The sequence below is a fragment of the Epinephelus fuscoguttatus genome, linkage group LG1 (genome assembly GCF_011397635.1).
Source record: "Epinephelus fuscoguttatus linkage group LG1, E.fuscoguttatus.final_Chr_v1".
Taxonomy (NCBI): Eukaryota; Metazoa; Chordata; class Actinopteri; order Perciformes; family Serranidae; genus Epinephelus; species Epinephelus fuscoguttatus.
Genome location: NC_064752.1, coordinates 29,312,942 through 29,335,249, shown reverse-complemented (window position 1 = coordinate 29,335,249; position 22,308 = coordinate 29,312,942). Strand labels below are relative to the sequence as shown.

Below are 22,308 nucleotides of genomic sequence, written 5' to 3'. Positions count from 1 at the left end.
AACATTGCATTAATACGACCACAATGAATACTAACTTTTGGCCATCCAGCGCCTGCCCAGCACCCTGCTACGACTTCCGTCTTTTTGTCGTCGCCATTTTGGATTGAGAGTTGGCTCACTTAGAGCAGATAGCGGTAGCTAACAGGCTGTCCCGGCCACCAGTGCAAGTACAAGAATTACCAAGAGGAGTCCTGGTAGTCAATAGTTTTTGGAGTGTACTGTTTTCATTAGATGTGCACCACCCTGTCCCGCCTCTCGTCCCTCCAGCTAGCCGGGAGCTGCAGCAGAGCAGATGTGACTGCTAACCAGCTAGCTTGGTTGGCTAGCTGTGGAGCTGAGCATCAGCACCGGCTCTGAGGAGAGCGAACACACCACTACCAATCTGCACATCCCGACCAGCCGCTTTAACTTCTTTGTTCGCCATTTATGTTGTGAGACGACCCGTGTAAAGCAAGTCCTCAGACGTATCACAAGGTGAGTGTAACGCGTCGACTGAATTCGTCAGTGAAAATGAAGAAATAAATAACGCTAACCGGCTATGCAACGCTAGCTTTGGTGCTGGCTAAGTAACGTTAGGTAACCAAGCCGATATGAGCAGGCAACACGGCTAATGTTGGCTAGCAGCTCACAAAGCTAACAACGTGTATTGTTAATTTCCCCCAAATCACTGGATATAGCGGATAAAGACAGGTCACAGATCTGCCGTGTCTCAGTTTGTCTGATCAAACCAGCTCTTAGTCAGTGATGAAAGCTAATTTGAAGCATGCTCTCAGTAACAGTGCTGGGCCCCTGAAGACGCTTAAGTGTTGAAAAAAAATAACGTGACCCTGCCATCAGAAGTAAATATGTTGCCAGTGATCTATTGATTGGACACAAGTGTTGAAGGGCGTGTCGCCTGAAGTCTTTTTTTTTTTTTTTACTGTTAGTGGTTAGTGATTGAACCACAGTGTTTAATTATGAAACATATTGAATACTTTGCTTTCTGTGATTTGTCTTAAAAAAAAAACATTTATTTTCTGTTTGTCAGGAGACATGTATCAACTTCCAGTTAATAACCTTACAAGAATCAGGAGGGCCAGGAAGCAAGTGAAGAAAGCACTTGGAGACATTGGACTGGAGTTCTGCAAGGAGGCAGCAGAGGTGAGTGTGCTCTAGTTTCATGTGAGTAAAAGCTCCAAGTTAGACTGAGAATCATGGCTTACCATGGATGTTTAGTGATAACATTCATTCATGCTTCAAAACATAGCGTTAGGAGTGTATCTCTGTGACATTCTTTAATATATATTCAGAAAATATGTGAAAGAAATTAAAGGCAGGGTAAATATATGCAAACTCAGCAGAATTTGTCCAAAGCCAGTGTGGTCATACTAGTATTGTGCTTTAACAACTCTAATAGACATAAACAATCACAAGATATAGACGGCCAGTCAAATACATTTACTTAACAGCCAAAACTTACAGTAACTTAAGAAAGAAAAAGATAAATAATAAGAATCGAGAGACACACACAGTAAGACACTTTAACCAAAGGGACAGATTGTACCTGACAGCTTCAGTATAGTCTAACTACTCTTTCTTTATACATATTCTTGAACAAAAAAAATTAAGACAGCCCTTTAAATCATTCTGTGGAGAATTCCATAGTTTGACCCTAACCACTGAAGTATGCATCTGCTTTAATGTAGTCTTTGTGGTGCTTAACCCTTGGAAACCTGGAGCGATATCACTTTTCTTGTGCTGCGCTCAGGCACCTTTCACACGTATTCAGACCTTGGAACCCTGAGTAAATTGGTGCAATATCTTTCAAAAACATGGGGAAAAAGGCAATGAGCATCTTGGTAAGAAATGTCACACAAATTGCACAACTCATTTTCTTGTTTTTTAACATTCTCTTTTTCTTATGTTGCTCATTGCCTTCTCCCATGTTTTTAAAAGAAATAAAGTTCGCTCAGGTTTCAAAGGGTTAGAGGGAAATTTCTTTTGATGCTCCTCGTCTTCTGTAATAATTACAAATTTTCTAGTAATACTCTGCTTTTTGCCCTATACATAACTAACAGTGTCTGTAACGCAACTAAATCTTAAAGCTTCAATAGCCCCGACTTAATAAATAGTCTATTAGTGTGTTCTCTTGGATCCACTTTATAAGTAATTCTTACTCCTCTTTCTGAAATATGAACAATGGCTTCATGTTACTAATGTTTGTGTTGGCCCACACTTCCACACAATAACTTAAGTATCGCAAAATAAGTGAACAGTATGTAATTCTCATTGCTTGTAATTTAACACACACTATGCTTTGTTCAAAACAAAATACTTTTTTAGACACCTTTGCATGATTGTGTATCATTACAAATATGCCTCAGTCTTTTCACATCTGCCCACAGGAGTTCAAAGAGTTTTGCCCCGATGAACAATTTGTAAAGGGCAGTCTTTGCCTTGATATCTGCGGATGGGATCCATCATCCTCTAAAACACAGGTAAATTTTATTTCTGTGCCCAAGGCCTTTTGCAAGTGCATATGCACAAATCACCATATTTAGCTTAATGCCATTGTTTTTTCCTTGATGTCTTTTAGGAATACAGATCGAAGCCATTTTGCTGCACAGAGTGCCCATTTTCTTCCAAATACTACTCAGGCTACAAGAATCACTTCCGCAATGTACACAGGAAAATCTTTGAGAGTAAAATTCTGCTCAACTGTCCATACTGCACGTTCACTGCAAGCAAGAGAACTTTGGAGACGCATGTTAAAATATTCCACATACCCAGTTCAGCACGGCAGAATTATGGGAACTCACAGGCAGCAGCATTGGGAAAGAAGGACAAAGCGTACTTTGATAGAGTCAGACAGGGAGATGGTGTGGAGAAAGCAATGTACTTTTGCAAAAAATGCACGTTTCGGGACACGCTCTACAATGTTGTGAGAAGGCACATTTACAGGGAACATTTTCAGCATATTGTCTCACCATATCTTGGTATGGTTTCCGAATCGTCTGTCAAAAATGGTGCTAATTCTGTCAATGGCAACAACATCCTCTGTAAACGCTGCCAGTTTTCCACTCGTAGCTATGAGGCTCTAGTACAGCATGTTATAGAGTACCATGAGCGCATTGGTGCTCAAGTAACCACCATGATTGGACATGCTAATATTGTTGTTTCCAGGCCTCAGTCCTTGCCAGCTGCTCCTCAGAAGGCCCCTCTGATGATTAGCAGGGGCCACACACTCAGAGCTGACCAAATAGCGCAACCAGTAATTGGCTATTTAAAGCCAGCGCCCCCTAGTGTTAAAAGTCAGTCCTCCATCACAGCCAGTCAGGTGCATGTCACAGTTCCTGGCAACAGCACTGTGGCTGAAAATAACGCTGGTGGTGTTAACACAGCACAGACACAGAAGTGGAAGATATGCACAGTTTGCAACGAGCTCTTTCCTGAAAACCTCTACAATGCTCATTTTGAGAACGCACACAAGGCAAAGAAAGTGTGGGCACTTGCCAAGTACATCATGAAAATCCACAACTTCACTAGCAAGTGTTTGCTTTGCAACCGCTATCTGCCCAGTGATACACTGCTAAACCACATGCTAATCCATGGGCTCACTTGTCCACAGTGCCATGCTGCTTTCCACAATGTTGAGAAGCTGATAGAGCATGTGGCTCAGGCTCATCCTGCTGACTTTGTTGGACCCCCTGGTGCATCACCTCTGACCTTTGATCTCACCATTAAACAAGACAAGTCCAGAAATGTACAACTTGTTGTGCTCACTTTTAACATGAAGGAATCTGTCAATGGTCAAGATCAGTCAGCTGCTGCTCAGAATAGTGTTCCACCTCTGGTCAAACTAACCGCTCCCAGAATGATTGAAAAGAAAAGTGAACCACTTGCTAGAAGTTACCCCTCTCAGGCTAACAAGACTGAGGTTGGGAAGACTCTGTGTCCACTGTGTTTCACCATCCTCAAAGGTCCCATCTCTGATGCTTTAGCCATGCATCTGAGGGAGCGACACCAAGTGCTCCAAACAATGCATCCTGTTGAAAAAAAGATGACATACAAGTGCATTCATTGCCTGGGAGTGTACACCAGTAACATGGTTGCGTCTACAATCACACTGCATCTTGTGCAGTGCAGGGCTGTTGGTAGGAACCAGGCAAGCCAAGGCTTCAAGTCTCCCCTGACCCTCAACTCATCCGGGGCTGGCTTCCTAAAGAGGCAGCCACCAACACAGGCCATGTCCAACCCCAAGAGATTAAAGCTGAGCAAGGACTCAAAGATTTCCTCGACAACCGCTGGAAATCAGTCCGAATCCGATGGCCTCGCTCTGGATCCTAGAAGCTATGAACACAAGACTTATGAAGCTAGGAAAAATTTCTTGACTGCCTACTTCAACCGGCGACCATACCTCTCTCCTCAGGAAGAGGATAAGCTGTCTGCAAGTTTGTGGCTTTGGAAATCTGACATTGCTAGTCACTTTGCAACCAAGAGAAGGGCGTGTGAGAGACAGTGTGAGACCAAGAAGGTGTCCGTCCTGCTCGGCTTTGACATGCACGCTCTGAAGAAAGTTAAGCATGACTTGATCTTTGAGGAGAGCAAGCCTGTTGGCACCTTAGTGGGGAGATCTGTAGGCTTTAAGTCTGGTACTCCAAGCACAGACCAAAACAAGCAGGTTGAGACACTAAACTGTACCTTAAAACTCAGTACATGCACAGAGACAATTTCCATTGATTCAGACAGTGAGCCAGAAATAGAGGAAAGACCAACTGAGAATGGAAATGTTGACACAAACCAAGACGAGAATGTAAAATCTGTGGAAACAGTAAACCTGACAGAAGAGCCAGAACCTTTGAACACGGACGAGCCCTCTAAAGAGGAGAACCCTTTGCAAGATGGGAACGCAAATGCTTGCATGACTCTCTGTTAGTGTCCCTGCTTAGCAGTGTGCCTTGGTTGAGAAATGGTGTATAAATTAAGACAAGGAAGAAAAAAAAACCATAGGCCTACAGATGGTTACAAATCACAAATATTTGGTCAAATGGCATGGGTGACTAAATTCTTCAGTTCCAGGTGTTAACCTTGTTACCAGTGTTGGAAAGAAGAAAAAAAAGTTACATCATAGCGCATAAATATATGGCGTATGTAAGTGACATTGTATATATTTAGCCATTGTTCTTTGTTAGTTTCTTCATACAATCTGTTATTCACCTTTTAACTGTCACAGGATTTATGAAATGAATATGGAAGCTTCCCCACCTCCATAGGTTTTTTTTCCCTCTACTGTGACAAAAAACTGTATCATATTGTCATTTCACATTTAGAACGTGTAGGATATGCTAACTGCTTATGTACATGTTTTAATAAATATGTTTGTTAAATAAAAACGTTTTGATTTTTTTTCCCTACACCAAACACACTCACAATTATCTTTAGTGCCAGGTCTTGAGAAAACAGCCATTTTAAAAACATTATGTACAGAACATGATGAAGTTTTAAGAGAAGCAAAATTGGTTGGAAGGAAGGTTTATGTAACTGATGCCTAATCTTAACAGGAACGTAATGGAAGATATGCCTAAAATGTCTTTTTTTTTAGTTGTATAACTTTGTAAGGTGCAATTAGAGGGAGAGAAATTTTTAAAAAAAATCTGCAGGTACATGCTTTTGTAATAGTTAAGTGGAAGGCATCAGCTATTGGATATACATTAGGGAATTTTTTATTCACCACAGTAAGCATTAAAGTGTTAAAAACAACTACAGATGCATAAAATAAGCTTTATATACAAGAGGTACAGCAACAGAACATTATTATTGTTCCAAATGAAATAATTAGCCATTGAAAAAGCATAGCAGCATAGCTTGTTTGTGTAATTTGGCTAACTTTACAGGTGACTTATTTATGTTGTTATTATATTTTAGTAGAAAATGAACTCCATCTATTAAATTATATAATTAGGGAAGGTATACCGAATGTTATCATTTGGCTTTAGTCAAATTAGTTAACAAGTTCTCCTTAAAAGTATTATTAATGTTTCAAACTTAGTACCTACAGACTAGGGCCCTACAATACCAGACCACCCTCAAACATGCTTTTCCAATGAATTTGCTTTCATTTCACGGGCCCCTTAATTTCCGGTCTGTCTCCGACGTTGATTGGTGCAGCAGCAGGAGGGGGCGGGACTTCTGGCTGGTACAGTAGCAGAATTGGCCAAACGCCAGCGTGCATCACGGTCCAGGCCACAGAGTGCAGCTGCAAAGATGTCCATATTGTGTCTGCATTCACAACTACAGCTTTTAGTAACTCCGTAGCTGCCCTCTGAAAGGGGAAACAACCTTTTAGCAGCTGTAAGTATAACTGTCAATAATTATTACCTCATTTCCGTCCCACGGGTGTAGTTTTCAGTTGGTTTTGAAGCGTCTCCTGCGGACTGTTTATAAACAGCTAGTTAGCATATGAAGCTAAAACTGGTAGTATCTACGTGACTTGTAGTTAGAGCTGTCAGCGGTGGCAGGTTGGCATCTGGACGCACATATTTGGCATCATATACATCGTAATGATTTAATGCCGCTAGAGTTTAATATACTGAGCTCGTGAGGCTGCTTTTTAGCTAATGTTTGCTAGCTCGTGCTTATTTTCAAATGTTTGCTAACGCCACAGTATTATTCTTCACATTCCAGGTATCCATCAGTTTATATTCATTTCTGTACAATAAAATCAATCAGCAGAGTGCTAAAACGTGAGGTGAACATCTTACACACTGTTATTGTGTACTAATGCAGTGCAGATACTCCAAATTAACATAAAATTAAAGAGGAGCTACGCCCTTTTTAAAAGTCCATACATGGTATTCCTATCATCTAGGACAGTCCAAAAATATCGTCAACATCATCGGCTTTCTCCCAAATCCAAAAACTAGAGTGCTAAAACTCAAAGATGTGATGTCATCAAGTATAAAGTCTAGAGCTGCTCCAAAAGCAATGAATTGGTTCAGATTTTACAGATGACACTGAGCAGCCAGGGGAATGTGCTGAGTTCTGAGTATATGGGTACATTTTCTATTTCACAAATGCGATCACTACAATTGAATAAAGATCATCAGGGTATAAAAAAGGAAACAAAAAATTTGTGGGTAAACAAAATCAGGCTCCCATTAATTGTCCATGGAGCAGCTCCAGACTTTATCAGGGTGTCTCCAGGTCCTTAAAAAGTCTTAAAATATCTTAGATTAGATTGTCTTAAATTCAGAGTCGATGTGTCTTAAATATTTGCGGTCACATTACCGCGAAATTTTTCCAGCCTGACAGACCCAATGACTGTTTACAATCATTGGACAGACTGAAGAATTACAATAACAAATAGCATTTATAACAACCATGAGATTGTTTTTGTTTTACATTAAACACATTAAATTTAACTCGCAAATTTTTCCTTACTGTTCAGAGTACTTACTCATGTGTCTCACACACACACACACACGATGTGTATTTCCTTGCAGGTTTGGTCTCAAGTTTCATATAAGGTGTTATTAATTTAAATTTAACTTCGTTATATCTGTAGGCACCGTTATTGACAAGTTTGTGCTTACCTCTCTGGTTTCTGGCTTTGAGAGATAGGAGATCAAGATTGAACCTTGTTAATCTAAATTTAGGTGGTGTCCCTCTTTAAACTGAAATGCCCAGCAGTGACAATGTAACTCACAGTCTTGATGTTCTCTGTGATGGTTTTCACAACTCAAGTTTCAAGTGTCTCCTGATAGATTTCCATGTCATACAGAAACTAATGGCTTACAGGAATTGATGCAACTTCTTCTCACCCCTCTCTGTGTGCTTCCAGGCTGCTACTGCTAGCTGCAACATAAGAAGAAGAAGCTCTGATGTGACAGCTGACAGAGAGGAATGGCAGGAGAAACCACGGGATCTGATTAGGCTGGCTGTGTGTTGGGGGTTCACAGTGTGGAAATAATGTCGTACAGTAACAGAGAGCTGGTGGAGTTCTTTGTAAGCTACAAGCTGTCTCAGAGGAACCACCCGACCTCTCTACTGAGGCCAGAGGGTGCTGAAGGAAGGACTGAGCGAGACAAGGCCAGCTCAGCTGCCAGTAACGGCTTGCTGGTCAACAGCAGGAATGGGGGCAGCCAGCCGGGGACGTCATCACCCCCGCATGGTGACATAGAAGCTGTAAAGGCAGCTCTGCGGGACTCAGCAGATGAGTTTGAACTGCTTTTCACGCAATCATTTAGTGACCTTTCCTCGCAGCTAGACATCACTCCTGACACAGCCTACCACAGCTTTAAGAGCGTGATGGACGAGGTGTTCAAGGATGGAGTCAACTGGGGACGTGTAGTGGGCCTGTTTGCCTTTGGCGGTGTGCTGTGTGTGGAATGTGTAGAGAAGGATATGAGCGAGCTGGTTTCCCGCATCACAGACTGGATGACCACGTACCTGGATGAGCACATCAATCCATGGATCCAGACCCAAGGAGGATGGGTGAGTCAGCAGAGGATGAACTCAGCATGCAGCTTTATTTATGGCACTGTGAGTGTGCCTTGGGATGTGTTGACCCAATACAGATGTGTGTTCTACACAGTGAGGTATACAGATTTTAAATGTGGCGGGGGGGGAGAGCAGATCAGCACTCAGTATTGTCAGAAACCCTGAGTTGAAGTATTGGAATTATCTGAATTGAAAAAAGTTGGATCTAACTCACACAGTTTAAAAGAAAAAACACTGAATATCTACCATTTGATTGTCGAATCTTCACTGCCTAGACGCTTCAAAGGTGGCCCTGAAAACATTGTAGCTTCATTATCATGGAGTACAGCAGCTGCAGTCAGCTGAGAGTCACAGCAGTTACAAATTATTCCAAGGACTAATGGCCAGAACTTTGTCAACAACCTCAATCATTGTTTATTACAACCCATAAAAGTTACTGAAGTTTTGATATTATTGACCACGCCATAGGATTTAAAAGAAGATTGTTTTTTTTAGTTTTCCTGTTTTGCTTGACTGCAAAGTAAAAATATACATTCGTATTTCAATTTTCAAATAATTTCCTTCTTTTATGAATAACATAGTGAGTTTGTCTTTGTTTACATAGCAGTAACAATACCATAGATTTCAAACAAAAAATGTGTGTTAAATGTCTTTATACCTGTGCACGTACCGTATATAAACATTTACATAGATCCTCATATACTTAATATATATATACACATATTTAAAAGTTAGTACCAACAACTCATGTGCTATTCTGGTGTTAAGTTTGGCATTTCAGCATGGGGGTCTGTTAGGATTGGCTCTGTTTTGGAGCCAGCCTCAAGTGGCAGTTCATTTTTTGGCTTCATTTAACAGCCTCGGTGGTTGCTGCTTGAAAGAAACCTAGCTGTTGTTTAACAACAAAATTTCTCCTTTTTGTCTGCATCATTTTTCTTATTCCAGGACTGCTTTGCTGAGATTTTTGGGCAGAACAGCGCTGCAGAAGCGAGGCGATCTCAGGAGAGTCTGAGAAGATGGCTGCTAGTTGGAGTCGCGCTGCTCATGGGAGTGCTGGTCGGTGTGGTCATCGCCAAGAATCACTGAAGGTGCCGCATCTCGTTCACCACGGCACACCCTGTGTAATGCTACGCCAAGAACAATACAACTAAATAGTTGATGTTTACAAAAAGCCCAGTCTGCTTGTGCACTGACAGAATGTGGAGTGGTTGAAGCAGTTTGTGGGAGTATCCATAAAATGTAGCTTGGTGAGCTGTAACACTCCTCACCCCGCTTTGTCTTGTGTCTTTTTTTTTTTTTTTTAACACACAGCAGAGATTTCAGATGTTAGAGGGAGTTAATTTCCAGACTGGAAGTGCTTTAAATGAACCTGATAAGCTAAGAGACAGTGAAACAGATTCAGCTGGTTTGATGAGACTGCTTATTTTTATTTTTTTTCCCTTTGTGTGTTATCCAAGGACCAATTTTTTATAACTTACAAACTGGCGGACAGAATGTAAGTTATACTTCCTTTTCACTGTGTAATGCTCAGCTCATTTTGTTGGCTGTACTGGAGTTTTAGGCATGCTTGAAAAATAAATATATTTATGTTTTTCTTGCGTCTTTTTTGTGTGTTTTATAGATCACCTTAAACGACTAGTTTCAAAATGCACAAATGTCTGTCATCAAGCTGAGCCTTTTCCAACAAACTGTAATTTTGCATAACTCCAGTTTGACTCCAATAGAAATGTCATAGCTTCCTGTTACAATGTCATATTATTACATAAAGAAACGGCTTACATCTCAAATTTATTCAACAGTTCAAATTCATAGAATTAAGTGAAAGCAAATGGCAATTCAGTTTTATTATCGGGCTAAAAAATTACAATATTGTGAGTCCAAATTGTCTCATTTTCAGGTACAGAGAAAATAGATTTACAAGTAATAAATACAGCATTTTATCTGGAGCAGATGCAGTGTGAGGAATCCTTTGGGAGATGTGATGCATTGATAAAATGACCTAATAAACAGATACTTCATCTCATGGATCAATTCATATGCAGCATAGATAAATAGAGTAATGCCTGCACACAAAGTTACGTTGGTACAATCCCGGTTGGATCCTCTGTCAGGTCAAAATGCTGTTAATTCAAAATCTTATATTTATACAATATACAGTACAGGCCAAAAGTTTGGACACACCTTCTCATTCAATGCGTTTTCTTTATTTTCATGACTATTTACATTGTAGATTCTCACTGAAGACATCAAAACTATGAATGAACATGTGGAGTTATGTACTTAACAAAAAAAGGTGAAATAACTGAAAACATGTTTTATATTCTAGTTTCTTCAAAATAGCCACCCTTTGCTCTGATTACTGCTTTGCACACTCTTGGCATTCTCTCCATGAGCTTCAAGAGGTAGTCACCTGAAATGGTTTTCCAACAGTCTTGAAGGAGTTCCCAGAGGTGTTTAGCACTTGTTGGCCCCTTTGCCTTCACTCTGCGGTCCAGCTCACCCCAAACCATCTCGATTGGGTTCAGGTCCGGTGACTGTGGAGGCCAGGTCATCTGCCGCAGCACTCCATCACTCTCCTTCTTGGTCAAATAGCCCTTACACAGCCTGGAGGTGTGTTTGGGGTCATTGTCCTGTTGAAAAATAAATGATCGTCCAACTAAACGCAAACCGGATGGGATGGCATGTCGCTGCAGGATGCTGTGGTAGCCATGCTGGTTCAGTGTGCCTTCAATTTTGAATAAATCCCCAACAGTGTCACCAGCAAAACACCCACACACCATCACACCTCCTCCTCCATGCTTCACAGTGGGAACTAGGCATGTGGAATCCATCCGTTCACCTTTTCTGCGTCTCACAAAGACACGGCGGTTGGAACCAAAGATCTCAAATTTGGACTCATCAGACCAAAGCACAGATTTCCACTGGTCTAATGTCCATTCCTTGTGTTTCTTGGCCCAAACAAAATTTTTCTGCTTGTTGCCTCTCCTTAGCAGTGGTTTCCTAGCAGCTATTTGACCATGAAGGCCTGATTTGCGCAGTCTCCTCTTAACAGTTGTTCTAGAGATGGATCTGCTGCTAGAACTCTGTGTGGCATTCATCTGGTCTCTGATCTGAGCTGCTGTTAACTTGCGATTTCTGAGGCTGGTGACTCGGATGAACTTATCCTTAGTCCTTAGAAGCAGAGGTGACTCTTGGTCTTCCTTTCCTGGGTCGGTCCTCATGTGTGCCAGTTTCGTTGTAGCACTTGATGGTTTTTGCGACTCCACTTGGGGACACATTTAAAGTTTTTGCAATTTTCCGGACTGACTGACCTTCATTTCTTAAAGTAATGATGGCCACTCGTTTTTCTTTAGTTAGCTGATTGGTTCTTGCCATAATATGAATTTTAACAGTTGTCCAATAGGGCTGTCGGCTGTGTATTAACCTGACTTCTGCACAACACAACTGATGGTCCCAACCCCATTGATAAAGCAAGAAATTCCACTAATTAACCCTGATAAGGCACACCTGTGAAGTGGAAACCATTTCAGGTGACTACCTCTTGAAGCTCATGGAGAGAATGCCAAGAGTGTGCAAAGCAGTAATCAGAGCAAAGGGTGGCTATTTTGAAGAAACTAGAATATAAAACATGTTTTCAGTTATTTCACCTTTTTTTGTTAAGTACATAACTCCACATGTGTTCATTCATAGTTTTGATGCCTTCAGTGAGAATCTACAATGTAAATAGTCATGAAAATAAAGAAAACGCATTGAATGAGAAGGTGTGTCCAAACTTTTGGCCTGTACTGTAGATATACAAAAAAAGAAACAGAGGACAACATCCACCAAAACAACCACAACAAAATTTACCACACAGTCCAATGACACAACTGAGTACTTGCAAATAATACTATTACTGAGCAACTGTATGTGGGTCTATCTCAAGACCATGGCCAAGTACGTTTTATAATAATGAAATGAATGTTTAATTTGTGTGGTAATACACTTGAATATGCCACCACCACTCCTCCGCATCCAAATTATTTTTACATGAATACATTTTTGTGAAAGTGTTCAAATTATAAGGTTTATTATGTCACTGGTTGTAGAAACAGCTCTATCAAATACTCCGCATTTGACTTCACCACACGGCAAACTGTATAGCTGCGGTGGAAGTTGCCAATCATGTTGCATTAAATCTAAGAATGCTTGCCATCAGTGACTGGCAGCAAGCAAGACCATACAAATAATCATTTTTTTCACAGGCCTGGGTGCAAAAAGGATGGATTGCAGGTATCGTTTGACAAGAGAAGTTTCATACTCCATTATCTCATTCGATACCAAAATGGATACCGATAATAAGCCCCATACATAAAATTTACCAACATGCTGATACATCACTGAGTACATTACATATATAGGAAGTAGGATATATACATAAAATACTTATTATACATTTACCAAAAATATCCCCAAAGTTTGTAAGTTATATAAAAGGACAAATTCAAATTTTTACATGATGGAATACACTAAAAATGTCCTTAACTTAATAAACTTAACTCATACACATCATGTTCTTTCTACTAACATACACGTATGTGATCATCAAGACTGCACAAGAAGCTATACCCAAAATAGATCCAAATTTACAGAATCTCAGTTTATAAGAAGTATTTTATTTTAGATTCACTCCTCCTAGTGTTAGACATCCAAAAATATAAAGCATGGACACTTAACTTGCTTTGCCCGGGAGCTACTTTTGCAAAATGTTGGGAGGCAAGTGGCCAGTTAACAAACCACCATTTATCATATATTTATCAGTATGTGTAATAAAGGGGGCAGCACTGCCGCCTCACAGCAAGGGGGTTGTGGGTTCGATTGCGGTCTTGAGGAACTTCTGTGTGGAGTCTGCGTGTTCTCTCTGTGTCTCTGGGATTTCTGGCTTCCTCCCACAGTGCAAAGACATGCAGGCTCAGTGAATCGCTTACCTTAAATTGCCTGTAGGTGTGAATGTGAGTGTGAATAGTTGTCTGTCTCTATGTGTCAGCCCTGTGATAGTCTGGTGACCCGTCCAGAGTGTACCCCGCCTCTCACCCAATGTCAACTGGGATAGGCTCCAGACCACCTGCGACCCTGAATAGGATTAGCCATATGGATAATGAATGAATATAGAATAAATAAACATTTTTGACTCGCACTAGTCAGGTGTGCACAGGGGCATTTTTATTTGAGGACATTCAGGGCTTAGCCTGCACCTCTGTAGGGTGTCTGGGAGGATCCTTCCCCGGCACTTTTTTTTGGATAAACAACCTCTATTTTTATGCATTTTACACACTCTGACACCTTATTTGTATTCAAAGTACAAAAAACAGCCTCCAGTGTGAATCAGTTTATTTTAATGGTAAATTAGAAAGTGTTCGGCAGCACCTTATCTGGCCTGCAGGCCCTAAATTAAGTATCAGTGGTGTAAAGCCTTCCTCAATTCATATTCAGCTCAGTACCATTATAATATGCACCAACACTGTACATGACTATATGAACTCCACACACACACACACACACACACACACACACACACACACACACACACACACACACACACACGTGTTATCTCTAAACTGCAGTGTGACGGGTTTTACATCCTGTGTCAGTTGGTGAGAAACTGGAGCTGCAGTGATGTGTTCTTACCTTTGGGGGGTGCACGAGCACCATATGTTTCAACAAGACTACACATCATGCAGTGGTGGTTTCATTTACCTCTAATGTTTTTCTGGCTGTAGATATGACAGCGCAGTTTTGACATGTGTTCTGTTAGTCAGAAATGCATCTGTTTCCTCCTCCAGGAAGGCTGTAAATTACACACCATCAAAGCATGACTTTGCCCAAAGATGGTTCTAATCTATATTTTAAAGTCTCCCAGAGTGTTGAAGATTAAACAACTCATCCAATCACTCCCCCCCCTGTTGTAATAGTTTATACTACCACTAAAAGCACTGTACAGCTCTGCAGGATAGAACATTCTGAGTGGGAAGAGAGACAAACACTGAAGGAGCAGGAGAGAAAAGGCCACTAACGGACGACCTTGTGACTTAACTTGAGCAGGCCTGTGGTTGCTAATCTATCCCCGTCATTTGTTGCCATTTCCCCAGAGCAGAGCTGGCGGCCGCAGCAGATAAACAGCAGATAGAAACAGTTCATTTTTTATATCTCATGTCTTTTTTTTTTTTTTTTTTTTTTTTTTTACACTTAATTGTCTCGTGATTCTTCCATTAGTTCTGATCATTCTTGAGGAGGGAAACAATGCGGACTTTGAAAGTTTCTCTTCTTTTGTGTGATTTAGGATAAACTTTGGGTAAATATGGTAAATGGGCTCACATAGAAAACCCCTTGTTTCATGCTGTGACTTCAAGGGGCATTAATACACCAAATTCCCATCAACACGGTCCCGGGGGAATCAGGGCAGTGAAGCATAACAATGGCTGAATGCTAATGAAATTAAGAAAATATTGCCCACTTAATGGCTTTGTTCTGCTCAACAGGCAAAATGCTTATAATCAAAATATCTGCCTCAGAATTGGTTTATCCTCAAAACACTGATAGGACAGACTCTGTGTATGTGTGTGTGCGTGTGTGTGTGTGTGTGTGGGGTGTAATTAGTGGGTGGCGTGCCCAGATGTTCACAGGGCCGTGCATAAATGAAAGTCTTATTTCTCCTTGAGGTCTGCAGTCAAGCGTGCACAAATCAGCGTGTGAAAACACACTCAGCGATGTGTTTGATAATTTATACATTTTTTTTCATACAAGTGTGTGTGCCCACAGATTATGAAACCTGGCTGGATTCATTTGACCTTATCATGGCACATTGATTTTTAAACAATGAGGGAACTCATTTGAGCAACAAAAAAGAGTTTATCCTTATTCTTTTACAACATGTGTATCATCCTTACAACTAAAACCAATAAAGACATTTATAAAATTGAGTTAATCCACCTACAGCAGTCCCTTTAGTGCTGTCAGACGATACCAACGATCTCTGTGAACTCTTTCTGGCGTCATGTCCTCATACCTAGTGTGTACATGGTGCCCCTCACTGACTAACTGACAGGGAGTGTGAGTGTGGCGGTGCCAGCAGCAGGTGGATGGTTTTGGCGTCTGTGGCCTCAGTGATAACCTATCAGTTATCTCCCAGTCCTGAGTGAGCAACCCCAGCCCTGCTGCTCAGCATAACAAATACACGGTACACACATACCATTGCATTACTGCCCATATTTTAAATACAATTTCATTACTGAGGAAATAGCAGTTAGAGGAAAATGACATCTTATTGAATGCGATTAGTCTAATCAGTTACAAAGACATGGTTACAAGTTTGATCAGTATGAAACTGTTATCTCTGGATTAGCTGGATATAGAAAATCACAGTAGAAAGTTAAATGTCTGTACAACTAAAGTATTGCTGACATCTACATAGAAATTCTGTGATGATGTAAGACATATTTTGAAAAGGTCACTTATGAGTATAGTCATTAAAAGTGGTGTAATTTCCTGAAGAACTGTACTTCAGTTGTGTACTTTCATTTTTTGCGCCTCTACTCTGTCACATTTTTTTATAATATTATTTTTTTTTACTCCTTGACAGCGCTCAACAATGCGAATCGATTTCCCCGGGGCAATAAATGCCATGTCAGGCTAGTAAATCTAGCAGCTTACTTGCCTGATTGTGCAAGTTGTAGAAAGCAATCAGACACATCATTATTTCAGATTCGAAGCGTCTTCTAAAGCCTGTACTTGTTGCAGATTAAACCACTTCTTTAAAATGCTTTTTTACATGTTTATGCATCAGTAATAACTAACCTTTAATATGACAAATAATATACCCTGACAGGGGCCATTCGGCTCTGTAATAAAAGCTTTTGACACTTCAAACGAATATTTCATCAGCAAAACCACCTTTTGTATATCGCTTTGTCATAGGCTACCGTGTTACCTTGAATTTGTGAGGAAAACTCACAGAAAACACATTGATTAATCTGGGACAGCAAAACTATGTGAAAAACATCTTCTTACAAACTCACATACTTTGTGCAGTATAATCCAAGTCTCATTTATCCAGTTATGTGCTCGCTTCTTCCCAAACACATGCATTTTTACTAAAACCGTAGCGTTAGAGATGGCTTTAAAGAGAACGCAGATAAGTTTCACTTTCAGTTCAGTTTTAAACAGTAAAGTTTTAGTGAAAATTCATGTGTTTTGGAAGTACCGAGCATAGAACTGGATAAATGAGACTTGGATTATGCTGCGTGATGAGTTGTGTGAGAGTTTGTAAACTGATGTGTTTATATGGTTTTGCTGTTGTTAAATGTGGTCCCAAATCAAACTATAAGTCAATATGTTGGCCATTTTCTGTGGAGGTATGCAAGGCATGTGGGTGAAGTATTCCTTTAAGTAAGATTTTGAGTGCAGGACTTTAACCTGGAATGTTTTTACTCTGTGGTATCAAATTTCTAGAATATGAATACTTCTTTCCTCATTTAATGTTTTGAGTGTTTTGCTCTCTCTTTGACCTCTTTAGGAACAAGTAAAACACATGTAAGAAACTGTGATGTCATGAAACAACTTGTAACTTATCTTAACTTAAGTTCTTCTCTGTCCTTTGTATTCAAGCATGAGAGTGTTATGCATGAAAAATCCCCCTTTATGAGCACACACACAGTGATGAGTAATAACGAATACAAACATGACCTTGCCTTTGTGTGTAATTGAATCTGAAGCCCAGTTGCTCATCAACTGGCAGCGCTGGTCTAAATATAAAACCACTGCGTAAGTGTTGCACTTTAGTTGAATGTTTGTCACTTCTGCAGAATGGAGAATTTGCATACCCGCTATGTACAATTACACTGTCAAAGTGGAGCGCTGCCTGTACAAAGAGACCATTATACCTGAGCAGGGGAGTACAATGACCCTACACAGGAGGCTTTACTGTGGTCACGTCACTGAGCTGAACAGATGAACTGGGAATTCAAATGACATCATAAACAAAAGCCTTCCTAACTCCAACAGAATAAGTCACACATTTTATTATTTCCCCAGTAGAGTTTCAATATGGTAACAGGAACTTTGCAAATACAAAACAGACCCGTGTAACACAACACCAAAGTATGATTTCACATTATGAATAACTGAAAAGGGATGAAGACTGAGGCAGCCGAATCCTGCTTTGTGTTTGTATTTACAGCTAAAACAATTCTCTTATCAGTGTGTTTACATGTGCAACAACCTCAGTAGAGTGATTTTATCTGACTTGATAATATCTACTAAAATACAGTTAAAATAAACAGAAAACATGAGTCATCCAGTGTAGAAACACATATATACAAATTCACACATATAGCTGGCAACCAAGCGTGCTGACTCTGAAACCTGTACAGCTTGCAGCTGCCTGTTTTGTCACTTCAGACCAGCGTGGGCATCATGCCAGTGTTGAGGTGGTGTGTGTATTGTAAGGAGGAGGAGGGATGCAGGGATGATGGTGTTGGGATGAGATGTGGTGTGTGGCTGTAGGTGAGGAGAGTCCCGGGGCCGAGGGAAAATGACCCGCAGTTGTCATCCAGGGAGGGAGCCTGAGGCATCGGCTCAGAGTACTGCTCAAACATGGCGGCCTTCTTGCTCTTTTTGTTCTTGTTGGACACTTTCCTGTTGCGTGTTTGGATGCAGTCCTTCTTCATGGTGAGAGGCCGGTTGACCTGGGAAAAGAGCAAAGTCAGAGATTTTGTTTACAAGCAGATTTTGGCTTAGTTTGGGAGGATTAAAAAAAAAAGAAGAAGAATATAGCTATGAGTTTCATCCAGGCTGACTTACATTGTGCAGTTTAAAGTAGAGTCCACAAGCATTACACACAGGCTCTCCATTGGCGTTGCGTCTCCACAGTGTTGTTATGCTTGTGTGGCAGTTGGCACACAGTGTGCCTGCCCGCTTGCTGACAATCTAAAACAAGGGTGTAGGTTTTGTTTTAACATTTGGGGGGACATACATGAGGTGGGGGGTTTGGGGTCTTCTGTCAGAACATTTTGAGCATGAAACACTTTACTTTGCTGCAATGTGGTGAATTTTTATGCACTAACATTACTAATATTATACACTTAATTTTGTCAAAATAAAACTCAACTGCTACTTTCATGTATTACTTAAACAATTGCTTATTATTTGTTGAATACATCACAAAGCACATCTATATCTGTGTATCAGAAAGGTGTGTTGGTGTGTGTCTCGTACCAGTCTCTTCTTGGGTCGGATTAGTGGTCTGTTCTGGCCGTTCATCTTGTGGTACAGTCCACAGGCGTTACACAGGTAGTGGCCTGTACCATCACGACGCCACAGAGGGGTAGCTGTGGCTCCGCAGTTAACACACTCTCTGGCCTCTGTTCAAAATCAGAAGTACACTGTTATTAGTGAACTTCCTGGTGTATCAAGAGGTTATTACAAAATGCATGACATTACAGTCCCATTTCTCAGCAGATGGATTTGCCCAGTTGTCATGTATGCATTGTGGATTTTCCAATTTACATTTTTCTGAGCGCTTTAAGGACTTCTTGTTCATGTTGGCTTAAAAGTAAAAAGAGAATTAAGTTAATTGTTGACCTGAATTTTTAGGAGTAATCTGACCATAGCCAAGTACAGTGGCAGAGTGAGGTCATGGGATACGACTGAAAGTTCCAGAGCAGCCACTAAATGGACCTTGTGGTGGGATTGTTTTGTTAATTGCTGCTTCCAAGGTTAACAATAAAGTCTAAATCTTAAAGATCTTAATTTTTAGATCACTGACTGATCTGAAATCAGAGAAAATTCTCACCTGGAGTGGATATCCTCATCTTATTGCGGAGTTTAGGGGAGTATGAGGGGCTGATCCACCCCCCAGGGCTGTTGTAGAGGGCAGCAGAGTTGTAGTCTTGTGGGCCTGTCATGTATGAGCTGTAGGGGCTCAACATGTGGGGATGGGAGTGGGATGATGGAGTGTACACACTTCCAGCAGCAGGAGTCAGATTCAGAAAACTGCTGCTGGCTCCCAACCCTCCCAGCGGGCTGAGGCGCTCGGCTTTCAGGGCCTCCTGAAGCCGGGGGCTCTCCCTGCCCTCTCTGCTTGGAGACAAGTATCCGTCCCTGGAGGTGGTGAAGGTGGAGGTGACGCTGGGGGTGTAGAGGGAGGTCGAGGTGTGTGAGTGCAGTGGGGTCTTGGTGAGGGGGCTGCTGCTCCAGGTGGAGGCAGGGGGGTTGTAGGGTGAGCTCAGGTGGCTGCCGGGCCCATCCAGCAGCTGGAGGTTGCTGAGGAGGCTCGGTGAGGTGTAGACCTGTCGAACTTTGGACAGACAGAACAGATTAAGTCAGATTATGATGTGGATCTTGGATGAGAAGATGGATTTGATGGGCAACAGTGGGTGGGAGCACTGACCTGAGCTGTGTCTGTAGGTGGGTGGTGCTCGGCTGTGGCTCGGGTTGGTGAAGAAGGAGGGCAGGTTGGTGTAGTCTGTGTCCTGGCTGGAGAAGAAGGCCTCTCCATCATCTCCTGGAGGCAGCAGGCCAGACTCAGAGGAGAAACTGGCCAGAGGGTCTGAGCTGAGCAGGGCTGGAGACACCCACTGGGACTGCTCTGATGAATCCTCCATGCTGACAGAATAAACCTCAACCTATAGCACGACCACAGGGGGATATGAGAAATCTACAGCGCTTTAAGATTTCTGCCAAAGGCATCCTGTCAGGAGTATATTTCAAAAACTTAAAGCTGAAATCAGATTTTATTTTTTGCCAGCAGTGGTAATGCATGCCACAATTAACTGCATCTGATTTACTCTTGATTGAAGCAGACACATTATCACCACACTCTTCACTTCATAATAACCAGTGAAACTTGAAGTTATCAGGAACGCGATCTCTCGACAGCAGGCTTCTTCAAACTTCCTTTTCTAGGATCCTCATTTGACTGTGGCTGAAAGTAAAAACTAAAAATAAATGGGTCTATAAACGTAGTGATGCAGCCAGTGACCAAACGGTTACTCAGTGGCCTTTCCTACAATAGGTGTGCCAGTTACAAGAATGCAAAATATATGTCCTCTGGGACGCCATGCAGGGTGGACAAACAACACTGCACTCCAGCTAAAAAAAGAGATTTTTTCTAATTGAAAGTGTTCACAGCAACTTCTGTCACTCTGACCGAAGATCGTGTGTCATTTTCACACCAGGCTTCTCAATTTCTGAGTGGTATTCTTATTAAGTAATTGTTCAGTGGTGCTGAAATAAGTCATAACTGCAGTTAAGTTACAATTTTTAGTCCTTGAGATGAAAAGCCCATTTGCTGCCCTTAAATATATTTCTAAAATTGCTGCTGTAAAAAAACTGATTAAAGTGGATAAAATAATGAAAGTGTAGAACGTCAAAGAAATATTATGAATATAACAATAACAGACCCAAGGCCGGTCTTGCTCCATATCTTTAGAGGAAAGAGAAGAGGAAAGAGAAGAGGCTGATAGCGTCTGATAAAGTCTGAGAAAATCTGATAGACAGCATTATTATAATGCTAAATATATCCAGCTTGATATCACATGACTCAAATCTCATCTGATTAATAGAAATCTGTTAGACTTGAAATATGACAAATGTAAAAACACAGCAGAGTGAGATGGCATTTTGTGGAGAGCCGATCACATGAGATTACACTCAGGAATCCAGAAGTAAAAACACAGTTACATAGATTTAATTATTTTAAACTAAACTGCTTTTTCAAATATTACCTTAATGAACGTGAGATTTAATTATTATCCTAACCGAAAGGTGAATGAGTGGGCATTTATTTATATTAATACATTTAACATGAAAAGGATGAGATATTTAATTTAACCCCAAGTCACCTAAAAGAATAATGATCATGATGATAATTGATCCAAATTAATTTTATTACTAATTTACACAGACCCATGGTGATAAATTTAGGGGAAAAAAACAATAATAATAATATTAATGATAAATAATAATAAAATAATAATTAAATTAAAAAGGAAACAGAATCTCCGTCACCTCAAAGCAAAGTCCTCACCTCTCATATCTCTACAATTCCCAGTCAATCAGCTAATAAATGGCCTTGGGTGAAACCTCACCAGTGAAAGTCCCAAACACATGAATACGCTTTTACAAGACTATTCTTTACTCAAGCAGCTGGATGATATTCTGGTGTCTGCTGAAGAATAAGACCAACAGGAGACAAAAAGCTGAGGGGTCACCTACCTGAGTGGATGTCACAGATGAGTAAGGTGAACGGTACAGCAGGACGCAGGGTTAAACGTATGGGGCCAGGTGGAAGGTGGAACAGCTCGACCGTCTAGCTCACTGTAGGCTGATGGCTACAAGAACAACTTCTCCAACCACCAGCGAAGTTTAGGGCTAAGAGACAGTCCGTGGGAGGGGTTGGGGACAACTTTTTTGAAAGACACACCTCTTTGGTCCAGAGAGAAAAAACTGGTAGATGTAACGTAACAACTCTCAATGTGTTATCATGTCTAACTGTAATTTAGGCACAAATAATGTCGTCTTGTCAAAGGCTTTTTCTGAAGTGAGTGAAAAAGGTGAAGGTGTCAGCTTTAAATCTTGGTTCCTCTGCCCTTCCTTTATAGCTGTGTGTGCTGGCAGTGCAGTACTGATAACATGTTTGTATCTGTGATGGTTTCCAGAGAGCACGCACCACTTTAAAAAGCATATCAGCACCAAACTATACCCAATATCAAACAATTAGTTATAGCTGTTAGTTATTTTGTGCAGTTATATCTTTATTTGTATATGTCAACACATAGATGTAACATGAAGGAC

At 40.9% G+C, this 22,308-nt stretch overlaps 3 protein-coding genes across 4 annotated transcripts; 2 read left to right on the top strand and 1 right to left on the bottom strand.

Moving 5' to 3' along the window:
- The first annotated feature begins 74 nt into the window (after positions 1–74).
- Positions 75–5,372, top strand: adnpa (activity-dependent neuroprotector homeobox a). The gene is made up of 4 exons (XM_049577705.1): positions 75–474; positions 1,028–1,140; positions 2,385–2,477; positions 2,576–5,372. Exons 2-4 carry the CDS (start codon positions 1,033–1,035, stop codon positions 4,913–4,915), a joined length of 2,541 nt encoding a protein of 846 aa, XP_049433662.1. The 5' UTR covers positions 75–474; positions 1,028–1,032; the 3' UTR covers positions 4,916–5,372.
- Positions 5,373–6,189: 817 nt separating this feature from the next.
- LOC125889057 (bcl-2-like protein 1) lies at positions 6,190–10,061 on the top strand. 2 transcript variants are annotated; one of them, XM_049576708.1, is made up of 3 exons: positions 6,190–6,330; positions 7,820–8,472; positions 9,424–10,061. In XM_049576708.1, the coding sequence occupies exons 2-3, from the start codon at positions 7,948–7,950 to the stop codon at positions 9,562–9,564; spliced, it is 666 nt and encodes a 221-aa protein (XP_049432665.1). In that variant the 5' UTR covers positions 6,190–6,330; positions 7,820–7,947; the 3' UTR covers positions 9,565–10,061. The 2 variants fall into 2 exon arrangements, with proteins under 2 accessions (XP_049432665.1, XP_049432670.1); XM_049576713.1 differs by lacking the exon at positions 6,190–6,330 and adding an exon at positions 6,422–6,663.
- Positions 10,062–17,518: 7,457 nt separating this feature from the next.
- On the bottom strand, positions 17,519–22,070 carry gata1a (GATA binding protein 1a). Its single transcript, XM_049577868.1, has 6 exons — positions 21,730–22,070; positions 19,904–20,138; positions 19,307–19,810; positions 18,730–18,875; positions 18,316–18,441; positions 17,519–18,200 (listed from the first exon to the last, which is right to left on the bottom strand). The coding sequence occupies exons 2-6, from the start codon at positions 20,115–20,117 to the stop codon at positions 17,910–17,912; spliced, it is 1,281 nt and encodes a 426-aa protein (XP_049433825.1). The 5' UTR covers positions 20,118–20,138; positions 21,730–22,070; the 3' UTR covers positions 17,519–17,909.
- Between the last annotated feature and the right edge of the window lie 238 nt (positions 22,071–22,308).